Genomic DNA, 16,996 nt, shown 5'->3' with positions numbered 1-16,996 from the left:
TGTTGATCGTAATTATCATGGAAGAAACAAACAACCTTGTCATCAAGGGAAGGACGTAGATAGAAGCTATTGGCCAACTGAGAAATGATGAAACTTCTTGCACCATGGATTTCATTGCAATTAAAGCACTTGGGCTATCTGTTACATCTCGTTGGAGCAGGACTAGCATTCTAAAATATGCTTCTAGAAACTGCATCTTTACATAAATTCAAAAGAATGACTACAATTGAGCAATGTTATCAAACTTGTTGGATCCAAAATTACATTGCCTCTTACTCCACAATCAGCAAAAGCTTGAACTCTGAAGTATGTAGTTCTCATTCCATCTGCTATCGCTCTTCTGAGGTGAATCTATTCCAAGCTTCCTGCATAACTCATCATGTTAATATGAGAGAATAACGATGTTGATATGACATCATACATGTAAAACTTCACTGGAACTATGTGTGAAATCTCATCTGCATATGACATATTGACCTTTACAAAATTAGAACAAAGGAGGTAATAAGTGCTTTTAACTTGGGCACAGAACCAAAACAGCATTCAGATAAGAAAGATTCAGTTTCTATGAGCAAGACTCCTTACTAAACAGTGACTATATGCTTGCATGTATAGGCTAATATATTATTATGTAATTGAGTTGACTCATTTAGTGAATGAATATAAACAGGAGAAGATAGCAAAGCAATTATTTGTACAGCAGCGAAGGCTTATTTTCCAATTAAGAAACAAGCGAGGCATACACAGAGACAAGTATCTCTAGACCGGCAAAGAACAGTTTTCATTCTCATAGAAAGAATAAAAGCACAAATGATTTGACAATATACCAATTATCTTCAAGGCTTGGGCTGGCATGGTTAGTCATAGTTCGTATTGGTTCCTACAGAAGGCCAAAATTGGCAATACAAGTACTGAACAGCAAAATCACATGCAAATTTCATTTCTAAAGATGCATAAATAGAGGCCATGGAAGCCTAATCTGCCAATCCACTGAAACTGCATAGTGGAATGAGGTTTCAGAAAGTCCAGCATAGGAGCTATACACTAAATAGAGTGTGAACCATAAATCAGGCATCTATGACGACCATAATTTAACAAGGGCCATGATTAAGAATTCTTTTGGATGCACACCTAAGAAGTGTCATAGTATTCAGTGATGTGACCTGAATCCAGTGCCCTTTTTCCTGTGAGTATTTCACATCCCAAAATGAGCTGCTAGTTTTCCTGAATATGGAATTGAAACTGTACAACTCATAAGTGGATTTCTAGGAGCACAATGTTGTGGAATCATGTAGTCTTGTAAGTTGTGAAGGCAAAGAAGTCCATGAAACTTCTGGAAATACAATAAGAACTCAAAAGATGACAGACCAAGGTTGCAGCCAGCGGTAAGGTGGCAAGTCTGGTTTCCTCATCTTTCATATGCTACAGAAGGTGGTTCTACCTAAATGTCACAGTGCTTCATTCCGACCCATATAATTTCCAAAGTTTCTAATATAAATTAATTGCCAATCATAAATCCAGCCAGTTAAATGATGACTGGATATGGCCATTTCTTTGCAACTCTTCCAGTTAGAAGGATGTCCTTCTAGGTTGGCCAATAGATAAACTGCACCATGTCTAGGAAATCAGAATGCATAAGGTTGCTCTAATCAACATACATTATAATGAATCCCCGAAATTTTACACAAATATAGTGTCCTCTTTATCTTGTGATATGTAGAAGCAGGAGGGGCAGAAGCAGAGCTCCACCTTTTTTGTTTGGGTGCAGGCCAGAATCGAACCAAGGTTTCTAGTATCAACACTTGGAGATTTCAGCAACTCTTTTATCAACACCTTTGATGCTCCTCAAGAATATCAGATATATTAGGATCTGCATCTTTATTTTAGAAGTTAGAGAGATGGACTCATTATTTCACTCGGGTCACAGATGGCCAAGCTGGCTGCTTAAGATATCGTCTTGTGACTCTTGTCATTAGGGTTTTCCCCAACTTTCTATCATAAGCATCATCTATCATAAAGAAAATCTAATTCAAAAGTATTTAACAGGACTTATGTCCTATATAGACTTTAGATTTTAAATTTCAACCTATTTTCTTGATTAGATTCTAAGAGAACTGATCATGAAACAAGATATCTAACTTCTATTGTTGTGAACTTGTGACGAGGTAAAGATTGAAGGCCATCAGTACATAAGCAGGCCACTTAGACAGAAGAGCCCACATCACATCTACAAGCAAGAAAACATAGGGAATATCATTTTATTCATGTCTAACATTATTTTTTGCAATTATATTCAAATTTTGTAAATTTTAAAGAAAAGAACTAACAGTGCCCCAGATTTTCAGGACTTAAGACTACAAATATAGCTACATAAACATGCATACATGCATATTTAATATATAATAATATTTAGCATGCATAATGCACATGCCCTGCTAGAGAGAGAAAGAGAGGGAAACATTACAGGGGAGACTCAGGCAGAGTGAGAATTTTTGTGTGAGGGCTGGGGGGAAGAGGGGGGCAAAGTAGTATCAATCAGAGTCACCATTCAATCCTTAAAGCATCTTACATAACAATGCTAGAATTTACTATGATGTTAATACCTGATTTTTTTTTTTAACCAAAAAATGGAAGATCTTGTTAGCCACTGATATTTAGTTCAAGCACAATACATATGAAAGAGATGAAATCCAAAATATTGGAAAATTTATTCTGCAATGAGGGCACTTATCTTCATCTTGATTATCTGCAGATCAATCAGTTGATGCAAGTGAATAAATGTGTGTGTGTGTGTGTGAGAGAGAGAGAGAGAGAGAGAGAAGGGGCTGGGGTTTTGCATCACCAACAACAATGGAACATGGTAATGAGTTTTAGCATAGGAGCTGTTCATGTTCCAAGGAGGAGGTTCAGAATTATAGAAAAGGGAGAGGAGAGGGATCAACAAAGGACCGAGGATTAAGTTGCCTAATTTTTAAAATTTATTCTAGACCAAGTCATTGAGGTTGAATAGTCTTTAGGCTTCAAGACTCTTAACAAGATTAAAGACCTAAGAATCCTAAGCGATATGTTTGGGAAAACAGATGCAAGGTTCTTTAGCTTGCACACACAAAAAAAGAATGGATCTAAGCATTAGTTATCATGGCATCTGAATCTAGGTAAATTAGGATGCCGTTATCTTTAATTTTATTTTTGAACTGGTGATGAAGCAAGGAAGGGAGGTGGGAGGGAACATGTGTGGGGCCGGGGGGCAAGGGATCCCCATACCAATAACAAAAATGTGCTTTTGCTAATGTCAAGGGGGCCATGGGGAGTCAAAGATGGGCCTGGGGCCCATGTAGAGTGGAATTTGGGCAAGGAGACACAACTCGAGAGTTCCCATTAGTAGATAATTAAAAACGGCTCCATCTTCTCTAAATGCTATTAGTATTTTTTTTTTTAAGTGAACTTTAGAAACAAAATCATTTAATAATGGCATATTGATGCAGTACATAGGTGCCAGATATCACAAAGGTAGAGTGATGGCTCAAATTAGTTGCCTGAACATTCTAACATAACCCAGACACAGTCTGATTGCTGACATCAGCCCAGCCTCAGCATGCATCAGCAGCCAAGTTCAATTCAAAAAAATCAGATATTCTGATGTCTACACTTCTGCATCCAATTCTTCTAATGGTAGGAACTGCACCACCCAAATCCTGATGCTAGCAGATCTTGGCAGCCAAACATAGTTGGAGTCAGAGCTACTGACTAGACTTTAGCCATCCAAATGGTAGGAACTGCACCACCCAAATCCTGATGCTAGCAGATCTTGGCAGCCAAACATAGTTGGAGTCAGAGCTACTGACTAGACTTTAGCCATCCAAATCCCTCCGACAACAGGAATTCAACTATCAGAAGCCCAAAATTGACAATTTGCTTAATTTAGCAAGTTTGTTTGAACTGAGCCTTTTCTTTGTTGGCCAATTTTAGATATACTAGGAGTGTAGAGGTACCCACAAATTCTATTGATGTAAGGGCCGAAAAACATTATGACACTATGTGGGAATTTGCATGGTGTGATACTCTGAAATGGGGCAGAAATTCATATGATGCTAGAAGAGTCCAATCAAGGCCCTGTGAAGATAGAGATGTACCAAAGGCTCAACAGAAAGGGAGGTGTCATGCCTTCGAATATCCATGTATTATTCCAAAAACCCAAAAAACCCTTTTACTTTTATATACTACTTCTTTAAACCTTATGTTCCAGTTGCTCCATTTTACTTTTTCAATTTACCGTTGTTGCATTACTCTCAATACAAGCGCAAGATAATGATCCCCCTGCCCTTACCTGCATCACATGTCAAGGTAAACATTACAAGATACAAGCCTATTTTCCTATCTGAACTCTCTCTATTCCATCACTCCTGTCCCGCCCCTTCAGATTCTGCTTCTGGTTTCTTCTCTCAATCGTGGTAGCATCCTTTCCAACTATTACATTGCAATGATGGGTTTCTTAATCGAAACTTACCCACATGAGGAGCAAAGAGAAATACAATGACCTTGACATCCATGTATCTTCTGAAACAATAAATGGCAAAGCATGGCTGCCCATACAATCTTCTCACAGACTTTTATATTGGCCCTTCATATGGAAAGTGAGTTTAATATTTACCCCTTATCTTAAAAGGCCACCTTTTCTCTCCTTTAAACAACTCTCTCTACCCTAACCATGTAATGCCAGCAGGTAAAAACCTGAAGTACTCATGCTAATGCAAACTCTGTCCTTAATACATGGTATCTCTCTCCTATTCTCATCTATCTTTCCTCTCTATCTCCATAATTTACATGCACTCTAAACCTGCTAACATTCCAGTTACTAAATTTAAGCCACTCTTAACTGCAATATTTGATTCATTCAGCAATACTCCTGTTGAAACCCCTTAAATCTTCAAATTAGTTCTCAATCTTCTACCTTGAAGTCACCAGAGCATCCATCTTTTCTCCCTCTGCATTGCAAAACACTAATCAAACTAAATTTGCTTCATTTTGTAGAACGAGATGAAACGGCAACTCAGATACCTCAAAGAGGACTGCTATTTATTCATTCCGATCTCCTTATCTTGCCTCCATCTGGTTCTGGATAAGGTTGCAACATGTTACAGAATAATGAGAGGCCAAGCTGATTTGTTCTTATTCACATAAATATCTCTTTCTTTTGTTTTGTCAATTTCCTTGAAGGATGAATGGAAACCCATTACTAGCATTCCTGAAGATGAAGAAGAAGATGATGAAGAAGAAATTAAACAAGCTTGTCTCAATCAGGTTCAAGTTTGTAGGCTGGTTTTTTCTTGTCTTGTTTGCAATTTTTCTTGATTGCATCATTATTGTTTAATGTTATAACATGCAAAAGTATAGCCAAAATTCAAGTTTGTACAAAAGAGTAATCTAATTTCCCATTTTAATTTATAAATTTAATTAGTGAGCCTTTTTTTAAAATGACCTAGTAATCAGGCATGTACTTCCATGTTCTAAACATTTTCTAAAATTGCACACACAAGTTTTAGTCCACTTGTATCAATGTAATGCCTAATGTCTATAGAGCCAAAATCTGTTCTCTAATCTTCATGCATCATCATCTAGTCAGCAATTTTTACGAGAATATTTTGTGGAGTAGACATAGAAACACTTAATAGAAAGTCAATTGTTACAATTTATCAACAAACTAATTTTATACATCCAAAACGATAACTTCATATTAATTGTGCTTCTATGTACATTTTCTTAAATGCAAGATATTCCTTTACCAGCATCCAGCTTCATAATTGTCCCAAACAAACTAGAAGCTTAATGTGATTACTCAAAGAAGCAATCATGAATAATAGTAATTTCTTTTAGCAGATATCATAAACTTAGGTAAAGGATGTGGCTGCTAGATTGAAAAAATTCTTAAATTACATAATCAGGAAAAGACAAGCAAAACCAGGAACACACCTTAAGGAGGTCATAAACCTTCTCACAAATGTACTTCTGTTGAATGCTAGCACCCCTCTGCTGCAATTTATCTGGATGAACCCAAAGAGTAGCCTTCCTGTAAGCTTTCTTTACAGCAGCAGCTGTAATAACATCTGTCAATGGAATTGGCTGCCAACCACTCTCAGGCCCAAGGATCTGTGAAGTAAAATATCAAGTGAAAACACTGCCACAGCACATGCTTATCAAAGTCCTGTTAGCTACTAGCGCAGACTGAATGTCATAAAACCAGTAAAATGTTATGAGAAAATTTTGTGGTGATAACAATATTAGGTAGGAGTCACAATCTTTTTAATAAAATGAATTATGATAGCATGAAAAATTTGAACAAAATAAAAGACTGCCCAGGAATCACATAATCTTCCTATTATATCAGTTAAAAGTCCAGATAAGCACCTATCAAACAGATTCTCTAGACAGGCAGAATTAGCGCAAGGACTCTCATTCAGACATGGTATATTAAATGTTTATGTTAGTCAAAGTACTAATCTATGATAGTGTTAAGTAGTAACTGCATAATCATACATAGAAAATATTTAATATACCCACTTTCAGAAACTCCAAACCCACATCCTTTCACTGTCAGGTCAAGCTCGCTCATTGTTAGTTTCACTTACCCACAAAATGGTGTATACATGGTTTCATATACTTACTGCTTTGAGCTTACGCATTCTTTTTTATAAGAGAAATGCAGAGTGTATTGGTCCATTTTCTTTTAAATTCAATACATGAAATATCTGTAACATAGAGTTGTGCAACACTGAAGGTGGACCTCTAATATTTAACTGCATTAAAGTTGTATGAATGAAATTGATGTCAGAAAAGAGATTCAGTCATTCAAGCTAATTGTTAAGGATCAATAAACAATTCTTCAAATCTATCTGAAGAAATAATAAAATTTGAACGAACTAGTATTGTGTCAGCAGCATTCTATAAATTTTGGCCATAATAGTCTTAAATATGGCAAATATTTTTACATTGGAACTTTCTATTAGTAGATAAGCATGAAGAGACCTAAACTTTGCACACAGGAGGTTACAACCTTTTGGCTTTCCTCAGGAAAATCCAATTGTTAAACTTCAATATAGGCACTTGGTACTTCATTCTAGTACAGAAGTAGTTTAACCCATTCATCCTAAAATTTTTCACTGCTAAGAAAGTAGCTGACTTGGTGAAAAATATAAATGATGCTTCCATACATAATGGACGCAAATCAAAGACAAAAAAATGCTTACATATTGCAGTGTTGACAGCAAAGCCCGCAAATTTCCTTCTTTTCCGTTTGACCATCTCTTGACTTCAATATCCAAATACTCTGCTAACCTCTGCAACCACAGCTTGTTCAAGGATGATCACTAAATGAAGAGCAATATACTGCCAGTCCTATTAAATCTTCATCATAATTTAGATCATTACATTTCTTTCTGCCTGCTCTTTTTGTGCAAGAAGATCATGCATATGCTTTTCTGCAAGAGCTTTTGCCTGAAAATAGCAATGTAAATAATTAAAGAAAGACATAGGCAAACAAAACTAAAACAAAAAAATGGCCAATATTAGATACTCCACATACCGCACGTTCTATTGTCCGTTGATGTCTCTCAAGTCTCGCTTTATATCTTAAATTTGATTCACCCTCAGCTGCTTCAAAATTAAGGATTAGAGAAGTAAACCAAAATAAAATCAAGGAGAAGAAACAAGGAAATGCATCATCAATGCAAAATGGTGCATATAGATGGCACTGGGAATATCAAAATGAATGTTCAAGAAATCATTTATCACCTTGCATGCTAAAATCTGAATATCTTTGGCAAGTGCTAGAAGAATTTGTACTCTGAAATTGTGCACCATGTGCAACATCCTGCATGTCCTGCCATAGTTCATCAGTCAGTTAACAAATGTCATACAGTTTATTAACAGCCAATCTGAAAATATGAAGCGAAGATTAGAAAGGTCTACATATTACAATTCTACTTGTGCAAAAGCCATGTTTTAGCCTCATTCCATTGTCTACCTTATTTCTGGCCTTCAGATGATCATCTGCCACATTATCTTTCCTCATCTTGTAGCTAGCAGTGGCATTAAATCTCTCCATGCATGCTCTTGCTTCTGAAGCAGCTTGTTCGGCAAGTGCTCTTTCAACGGCACGCTCCGGAGCTTCTGCAGTTGCTCGCTCCGCCCTCAATCTAGCTTCTCTCAAAGCTTTCTCAGCTAGTGATCTTTCTTGAGCTTCAAGAGAAGCCTTTTCTGCTTTCTCTCGGGCCTCTGCTAGTGCTCTTTGTCTAGCTTCAGCAGTAACTCTCTCCACTGCTATCCTTTCTGCTCTTTCCCGGGCTTCAGCAAATGCCTTTTCATGTGCTTCACGGGTAGCTCTTTCAACAGCAACTCTGTTTTTTTTTCTCTCTCTCCCCCTCCCTCTCTCTTCTTCTAATATTCTTGCTTGCTCTTTCACTCGATCCGTTTCTCTTTCTATTCTTCTTCCATTTTTCCTTTCTCCTGTTTTATGCAAATTGTTTGCAGTATTTGCCGTATTATCGGATGCCAAAACGCTACTCACCATTGCATCTTGAGGTGAACTTGGTATTTCACATTTCTTGGACAACAAAGAAGCTTGTCGAACATCTTCACCAGTTCCATTGGATGCCCAAGCACTACTCTCCATAGCAACTTGAGGTGAACTTGGTATATTACCTTTCTCAGCCAAAAAAGAAGCTTGCCGAACATCTTCCATAACCGTGCCCACATCCCTCTGGAAGACATCTCGAGCTCCATTCAATTTTTTAACTTCTTCCATAATATCCGGTGCGACACGAACTTCTTTAACATCCTCGCTTCTTGTCGCCACTTGGCCATTTTCAAATACAGCCTGCTCATTTTCCAGCTGAAGCAGCGCTTGATCTCCCTCTTGTTTCTTGTCATTTTGGATAAATTCCGGCCGAGCATCTGGTGTTTTCATTTCCTTGCGATTTTGCCAGCAAGCCTTCTTTGCCAATCCTGTTTTCTTCTCTTGTTCTTCATGTCCCATAGCCCCTATTGCTGTTTTATGTTTCTTCAAACCCCCTTCCAGCTTATCAGCTTCTGGAGCAACTTGCTTTAACTCATTTTTTGCCCAGAAACATGCCTCGTGAGTCCCATTTACTTTTTTACTTTCTTCCTGCTCAAGTCGCACCCAGGTGACTTCTGATCTATATCCATTTCCTGCATAACAGCATTCAACTTTTCCTTTAAATCTTGCCTTTTCAGAATCTTCACACTGACCAGCTGCCTGATCTGCTTCCATTTTCTCCCCTCTTTCCCACATGCACAAACATGCCTCTGGAGTCGCATTTACTATTTTACTTTCTTCCTGCTCGAGTCGCACCCAGGTTTCTTCTGATCTATGTCCATTTCCTCCATGACAGCATTCAACTTTTCCTTTAATTCTTGCCTCTTCAGAATCTTCATACTGACTAGCTGCCTGTCCATGAGGGACTTCAATTTCCTTATCAATTTCATCCTGAATAACTGTTTGCCAGTCCACATTCAAATTATCTTCATGCTCGAAAGGTACAGTTGTACTCAATTTCTTCTCATTGTCTTCACCTTTACAAGCCTCTTTAGCAGCATCCAACTTTCTTTCTTCATTTTCACTGGCATAATTCCCCTCAAACTTACAAGCAGCATCTGAAGGTTTTGATGCCTTTTCACTCTCTCCACAAGCAGCAGCCTTCTCACTAATATATTGCTTTTTTACCTCTTCTTCATGAACATTGGGCTCTTGAACCTCCCCTAGGTTCTCATTTTCCTCTTGGTCAGGAACCTGATCCTCTTCTAGCATACTTTTTTCTTCTTCATGCACACAAGCTTCTGGGATCATATCTCGTACCACCTTGGTTTCCCCCTCCCTGCAAGTTATTTTACCATCTTTCAATTTCATAATATTTTCTGCCCTTTCATTATTTCCAGTATCTTCCCCCAACTTCCTGATTCTTGTAAACTCATAGGCCCATCCAGCATCTTTATTGATATTTTCCTTGTTCTCACTAATCATTGTGGTTTCTTTTGTATTCTTCGCAATAATGTACTGTTTGGAGGTCTCCCTGGCCATTTTATCTTTCTTCTCATCATTTATCAGCTCATAGAATTCTTTATCTGTTTTCCACTTTCCAGAATCATTTTCCAACTTCTGGGACACTGCAGAAGATTTAAATTCATTCCCTTGCATGGATGGTTGAGACTCTTTAGCTGATACTACATGCCTTTCCTTCTCTTCATAACCCAAAGCTATCTTGGTTGCGCTTATGACTACATGTCTTTCCTCTGAACCAACGCCATTTATCTTTTTATCCTCCCTTACCACTGTTTTCTGAGTTTGCATTTCGCCGAAGCTTTCTACTTCCTGGGAAGCATTTTCCACCTTTCTTTCCATACATTTTATAGCTTCATACTGACCCAACTTCTTGCGGCTTTGAAGATTATCATGTTTCCTCCCCATTGACTCCTTTGCACTTTTTAATCTAGCTTGAGCTAGTTCCATTGCCTTTTTCATAGCAACAGCAGAAGCTGCAGCAGCTGAACTAGCATCTACCTCCACATCAAAAATAGAAGGTGAATGGTCCTTCACAGACTCCTGATGTGCATGGCTTTTTGAAGAGGCCACACCATAGCGAGTTTGATGATTTGAAATAGGTTTACATGGTTTTACTTCATCTAGATCAGTTCTTGAATTTGCATACATCTTTACTGCAGAATGCCCCTGCTTATTAAATAACTTAGGTGGTGGCCTTGATGGTGGTGTCCTTGATGGTGGTGGGACTTCCAGGGGTTTTGTCTGAAGACTAATGTCAGATATAGTTAAATATGTAGCACCCGCAGAAGAAACATCCTCCATGGATGTTGAGTGATCACTGGAAGAGCACAAATGCTGCTTCACTTTTGCATGACCATTTTGTGAGGCAGACAATTTAGTGGCATATAATTTCTGATCTGATTTCAAGTCACTTCCCGCACTCTTTGTACTGTCACCAGAAGAGGATGGTGGAACTTTTCTTCCTTGATCCAGATTGGCCATCTCATCATTCACCATGTCAAGAGAATTGTCACTTGTATTATTCTGCAGGGGGTCGCAACCATCGACCACAATTTTAAACCTAGGAACAGCATGAAGTTGAGTTACATGTGTTCTCTCACTTATTGCATCCTCCATGTTTCCTCGGCTCATCTTGTTATATGACATGTTGAACTGTTTTGAGCCATCATCCGAGTGGTTAGAGTTGGATGAGAATTGATCCTCTTCTGGGCATGCCACATTATCTCCATTAGGATATTTTGGAGGAAATTCAGATAATTCTTTCACCTGTGGATCAAATCCAGTACTTCTTTGTTCCCTATTAAATTAAAAGGAAATATTTAGAAGCAAAATGATCAGAGTCAGAAAATTCATGCCAAACAAAGGTATTGCCATACCAGCAGAACTAAAACAACACTGCAAAAAGAAACTACAACCATAGCAGGTAAACAATTGTATTTAATGTTTTATATGTACTGAACAACAGTTTCCAAGTTCGAATATCAAATAAAGTGCTAAACTGCAATAGTTTCAATCATGTAAGTATAAAATCATCAGAAATCAAATGGAAGTGCAGAACTTCTATTTTTACCAATCTATAAGAGTTCTGTAGTCACAGGACTTTTTCTGATTTTTGAAAAACAATTATAAATATGCTGTCCATCATGTGACAAGCACTTTGTAATACATTATAATAACGAGTATTCACTAATGTTTCCCAAAAATGTATAGGGAGGAGTTTTATATGTTTCACAAAAGAAATTTAATGCTAATTTCTCTTAATAGTCCATATGGAATTATCAAGATATAGAGCACACCCCCATCTTTTGTTGCTACATCAGTAACTTTTGCACTGATCAACCATGGGACTATAGGACTGCATCTAATGGATTCTGAACTAGATGCAATTTTTGAAGTGATTTAAAAATTAAAAAAAATGGAGTAGAATTATGATGAATGGTTGTGCTAGACAATATCAACAATTGCGTTCGAACACCAAAAATAGTGTAAGAAGATATTTGTAACAGCCTTCTTTCCCAGGATGACTAAAAGGTAAAAGGTGAAAATATTTTGACTTTTTAAAACTTTTTTATAGAATTCAAATTATAGTTAATTTGAAGAGTAGACATCAGATTCTGAAGTAAAAATTATGAATGAAGATTTGGGTATACCTGAGACATGAGGAACCAATGTTTACTTGGGTTTTGAAGGATTTTAAAGAAAGACAAGTCAAATACATTGTTTGCTAGAAATTTCTAGTGTCCTAAGATTTTGGTTTAAGCGAATTATGGATGTTCACTAGAAGATGAAAGAGGGGCATAATAAGGTGCGATATGATTGGGTACAAGGATTAATGGGCTCAATCAAATCTCTGTGAAGGTTTAAATGTTTCATACTAAAATTTTGTTTAAAAAAAAAAGGAGATAAAGTGAAAGAATGGAGTCTTGGAGAAATTGCAAGAAAGGTTGGAAATTTTGTTTTAAATTTCTATTTCAGCCCTCAGTTACAAAAACTGGGCATGGGTGGGGAAAAAGATTAGGGTGCGAGCATGGGGAAGTGGATACCTTTTTCCAAATAAGGAAACAGTTGCACAGATGAGTTTCCTGGGAGATTCCAAAATGGGTGTTGCACCTAAGTGGAAGATTCTTAATACTAAGTTTCATCCATACCAAATTTATTCCAATTTTGGCAGTTCCAGCAGTTTTCATAGTCTAGGCTAAAGTTTTAATGGTTATAGTTGACATTGTAAAAAAAAAAAAAAAATCCAAAAACTATTAACTAAAATAAGGAAATGTCAAGCAAAAATTAAATAATATAGGTCAAGAAAATAAAGTGGAAATCATTTTGGTGCATGAACATAGTGTTTTGGGACGGTTAACATTTTGCTAGTTTTGCATGGCTGTGTAGAAAAAGGTGTAAGTTATCATAACACCTCTCTTCTTTACTCCTTATTACTTGGCTGCCTACCCTCCTCCCATCTCATCTCTCCTTATTCCCCGTTTCCTCCTCCTTTACTCATCCATTTCCTCCTTCCTCCTATTTTATACCACCACAAAGCAACGTGCCAACCTTTGTTGTTTTATCCAACCTTTATCAACTTATCCCATCCCACCACCCAAGACCATGAGTATGGCTGCCCAACTCAGCACGTGTATTACCCATACACTTAGGATGTCCTCTAGCTAATAGATTATAGTTCAGGCCAAGCTCGATCCTTACTAGAGACTTTCGATCTAAGCTCTAGCTAGGCCCAAGCTATAGTAAGAAACTTCCACTTAGGGTGCTGCGCCAACTTCAAAAACTATTTCCTGCATAATTTCTAAGCCTTTTTGTTTTTTTGTTTTTTCTTTTTTTATTTATTAAGAGATCTGTTTCCCCACACTTGAATTCTCTCCTACACCCACTACTAAATATGGTAACTAAGGTCTTGCCAACTATTGCAACTAAATATGGAAGCGCACACACACCCAGAGAAAGATCCTATAAGGGAAGTGATTCAAAGAAGATACCTGCTGTAATAGAGAAGAAAAGGCTAAAGAGAAAAGGGAGGGAACAAAGAAAGTAGCCGAAGGTTCATGTGCCAAAGAAGAAAAATTTGGACATACATATAAACTAATTTTACCTTTTCAGAAGGTGGGCAAAATACTCTGCTAAGTCCATCATTATATTCCTCTTGTTCGGTATTAGCTATATCGATTCTATTTTGTAATTAGCTTCTGTCTTTCTGTCTTAGGCTAAGTCGTCTGAGATGGAAAGCTTTTTCAACTCCCCTTCCACCCATCATCTAAGTTGTCTTTTGTCCCCTCCACTATTTTGGCCCTTTAGAATTGTTTACAACATTCATATCCATACCTGACATATTAGATTCATCATAGTGAACAAACTTGTTGTTTCCTCTAAAGAGGACAAACAGGAGCATCACAGTTAACAGATAATTAACAAATGACGCCAACAGTTGATGTTCTCTTTCACAATTCATTTGTTACACAATTTGCCAATTTGCTTAGCTGAAAACCTCAATCTCCAATAAATTCCATTACTCTTCACTGAACAAAGTTAGTCATCATCACTGCACAAATCATCCAATTAGATGCTCTCAAATGAAATGACATGGAGAACATCTTATGAAAAGAGATTGAGAGGAAAAGGGACAAAACAGAATCTTCATGGTAACCTGCTTTATTTATCCTTTTCCAAGTCCACCATGCAATACAGAAGTTGCCAGATACAACATTGGCGAAGGAAAGCTCATGCTTTACTGACCTCCATGAAACCAACAGTTAGCTCCATATAAATCCCACAGTTGCCTAAATGATCAAAATACCATTTAGAAGCAAAGGAACAAACTTCTCTCCACGGCAGCTTGTTTCAACCAAGAAATTGGGCACGATCCCCCCCCAAAAACCTAAGTTAATTATGCATTTTAAACAATAGATTCAGCTAAAAGCAGAAGCATACCAATTTTTTATCTCTATAGTAGAAGACTCTCTTATCAAAAAATAGCAGAAGACTAATTTAGCCATGAACTCTATAAATATTCAAAGAAGAACAAGATTAAAAGAAAGAAAAAAAAAAGAAAGTTTTCCGGGAAACAACATCAAGAAATCAGCAAGAAAGAGAAGACCACTCATTCGAAGAAGAAATCTCCTCCTTTTTGGGCTCCGCGAAGAGTTCTTGATAGGGAACCGCAAGCTCCCCACCATCGAAGCCCCTGAAAATCTCAGCATAATCAAAGCTGGACCCCCTGGCGTCGACCGGGGCATCGTCGAGGCTTCCCATGGCCAGCGGGAGGTCGAGCACAGGGATGGAGCAGGAGTCGGCGAGGCCGGCGAAGATCTCGGAGTAGTCGTCCAATCGGGCGGCGAACGGCACCGCGTACCGCGGCGGCCCGCCAAACACGTCGTCGTAGGCCGATTTGGCCGCCTCGGCCGCCCCGCTTGCGGCCTTCTTGAAGCCTCCGGCGGCCTTCTTGGAGCGGCCGGCGGAGGCGCGGCCGCCGAGGCGGGCGGGCGCCAGCTCGTCCATGGGAGAGAAAGAGCTCCGCTAAGAAGTTCGAGGTTTTCCCCCCTCTCTCGCTTTCTTCTCTCTTCTTTGGTGCTGTGAATTTGAGAGAGAGAGAGAAAGAGATCGGAGTTGTTCTTTGGCTACAAGAAACAGTGCTCACCGGGCAGCCAGCAGCGCCAGCTTTCTTTTTGCCTTTTTTCTTCTTTTTGGAATCGGCGGTAAAGACAGACATAATATACTTGCAATCGGCGATCTATCGTGAGAAATAAGGTTAACAGGGAAGAGGGGCCCAGGGAATGAATGGTTGGTGGAGCCCCTGGCTATCGCTTTGGGTTCAAAATGACTGAAAGGTCCTCTAACCCGCTTGGCTCGAGATCAGATCGGATCGAATCATATAGGGGGAAACTAATGTCCAGCCCATTTTTTGACGGGACTGTAATGTTTAATCCCTGTTGAATATAATTTTAACAATCGGTCCATATCTATTTTTAGTGCATAATAAATTTTCATGAAAAAATCATAATACCCTTTACCCCCTTTATCTTCATTTTTTCCTTCTTTTTTTTTCCCGTTTTGAATCCTATTCCTTCCGAGCCATCCTGTAAGGTCCGCGAGTGCCTGTTCCGCTTCCGCATCATCGGCTCCGGCCTCCAGGCCAAGTGAGACTCCCTCTCCACCTGTTCCTTTTCTTTTCTTTTTTTTCTTTTCTTCTATTTTTTCCTCCAGTGAGGCCGGTGGCGCCAGAAAAAAAACCAGAAGGCAGTGGCTGCAGCAACTCTATTTATTTATTTGTTTATAATTACTTTATTTTTAATTATAATATATTATTTATTTATTTATTTATTAGTTTATTTATATAAATATAAATTTAAATTAGAACCTAAGCTATTTAATAAATAGGTGTTGACTTATTTACACTTAAAGTGGGTCATTCATGGATCGGATTAATGAGTCGGGTCAAATAAGCACCATCGTAATAAAATCCATGTTTCATCCTACATGCCAAAAACATCTCTCGTGGTGTAATTTCCAAAATATGAAAGCCTCTTCTATTTATTGACTAATAAAATCAAAAATATTGTAGTTGAAAATTTATGATAACTAATTTTAAATATCTGATATGATGTAATATTGTATGGCTGGTATTTCCAATATCCTGTTTTACCAGAGTTTAGAGCCTCTCTAATCATGGAAAGATCCACTGCTTTCATGTATCTTGCAACAGCAAGTGATTAGGTAACGATTGCATTTCGACTGTTATAATGAGATACAGATGGAGTGATTTGAATGGGTCATACTGCTCGTATCCAAATTTAAGCACAAACAAAAAATTCGATTACGTTGTTCATAGATTTCAACTATTGCAGCAAATTGATATCCCAACCTAAATTTTGCCAAGATGAGACCATGGTCGTAAGTGTATATATGTAATTTATCCTAGATTTTCTTCTAGGATTTTATAAGCTTATTTCTTAAGCTTTCAACTCCTTTTTTCTATGGTACTTGACAATTGAAATGGGTTAAGGCCTCCATCTTAAAAACTCCTCGTCACCTGCCGAGACATCAACCCGTAAAACTATATCATTTTCCGAAGAAACATTCAGCTACTTCTATGCCCGCTGGTCTTCTCTTAGAATAAGATTGCCTTTCAAAAAAATGCATAGAAATTTGCACGTATGTCTTGACAATGGGCATGTTCCATGTCATTTTATTGGGTCCCAACTACCAAATGGAATTATGTATCATTTCTCATGTTGCTGTAATAACTGGCTCTTTCCTAGCTATTTTATGTAATCAATCATGAGATCCTCCTCGTATATTGCATTTGTAAAACTCTTTTAAATTTGTGTGTTTAAATGCTTTTCCACCTTATGTTTGTGATATCCATTCTATGAAGAGAAGAGAAAGCTTGCAAACTTCATGTATTTAAAGAGGGGC

The 16,996-nt window shown here is 37.9% G+C and overlaps 1 protein-coding gene across 4 annotated transcripts; it reads right to left on the bottom strand.

The window, feature by feature from the left end:
* Positions 1-76: 76 nt before the first annotated feature.
* Positions 77-15,275, bottom strand: LOC103712713 (uncharacterized). 4 transcript variants are annotated; one of them, XM_026806793.4, is made up of 8 exons: positions 14,679-15,274; positions 8,021-11,372; positions 7,789-7,876; positions 7,580-7,647; positions 7,426-7,491; positions 7,245-7,334; positions 5,971-6,147; positions 77-365 (listed from the first exon to the last, which is right to left on the bottom strand). In XM_026806793.4, exons 1-8 carry the CDS (start codon positions 15,077-15,079, stop codon positions 330-332), a joined length of 4,278 nt encoding a protein of 1,425 aa, XP_026662594.4. In that variant the 5' UTR covers positions 15,080-15,274; the 3' UTR covers positions 77-329. The 4 variants fall into 4 exon arrangements, with proteins under 4 accessions (XP_026662594.4, XP_089781176.1, XP_038981523.3 ...); XM_089925050.1 differs by having other exon boundaries at positions 7,789-7,867; XM_039125595.3 differs by having other exon boundaries at positions 14,682-15,274.
* Positions 15,276-16,996: the final 1,721 nt, after the last annotated feature.

This window comes from Phoenix dactylifera, chromosome 1 (genome assembly GCF_051530095.1).
Source record: "Phoenix dactylifera cultivar Ajwa chromosome 1, Ajwa_hap1_PhDact_Kaust_v1.1, whole genome shotgun sequence".
In the NCBI taxonomy this organism is placed as follows: Eukaryota; Viridiplantae; Streptophyta; class Magnoliopsida; order Arecales; family Arecaceae; genus Phoenix; species Phoenix dactylifera.
Note: the sequence above shows the minus strand (reverse complement) of the source record. Positions and strands in the feature narration are given on the sequence as shown.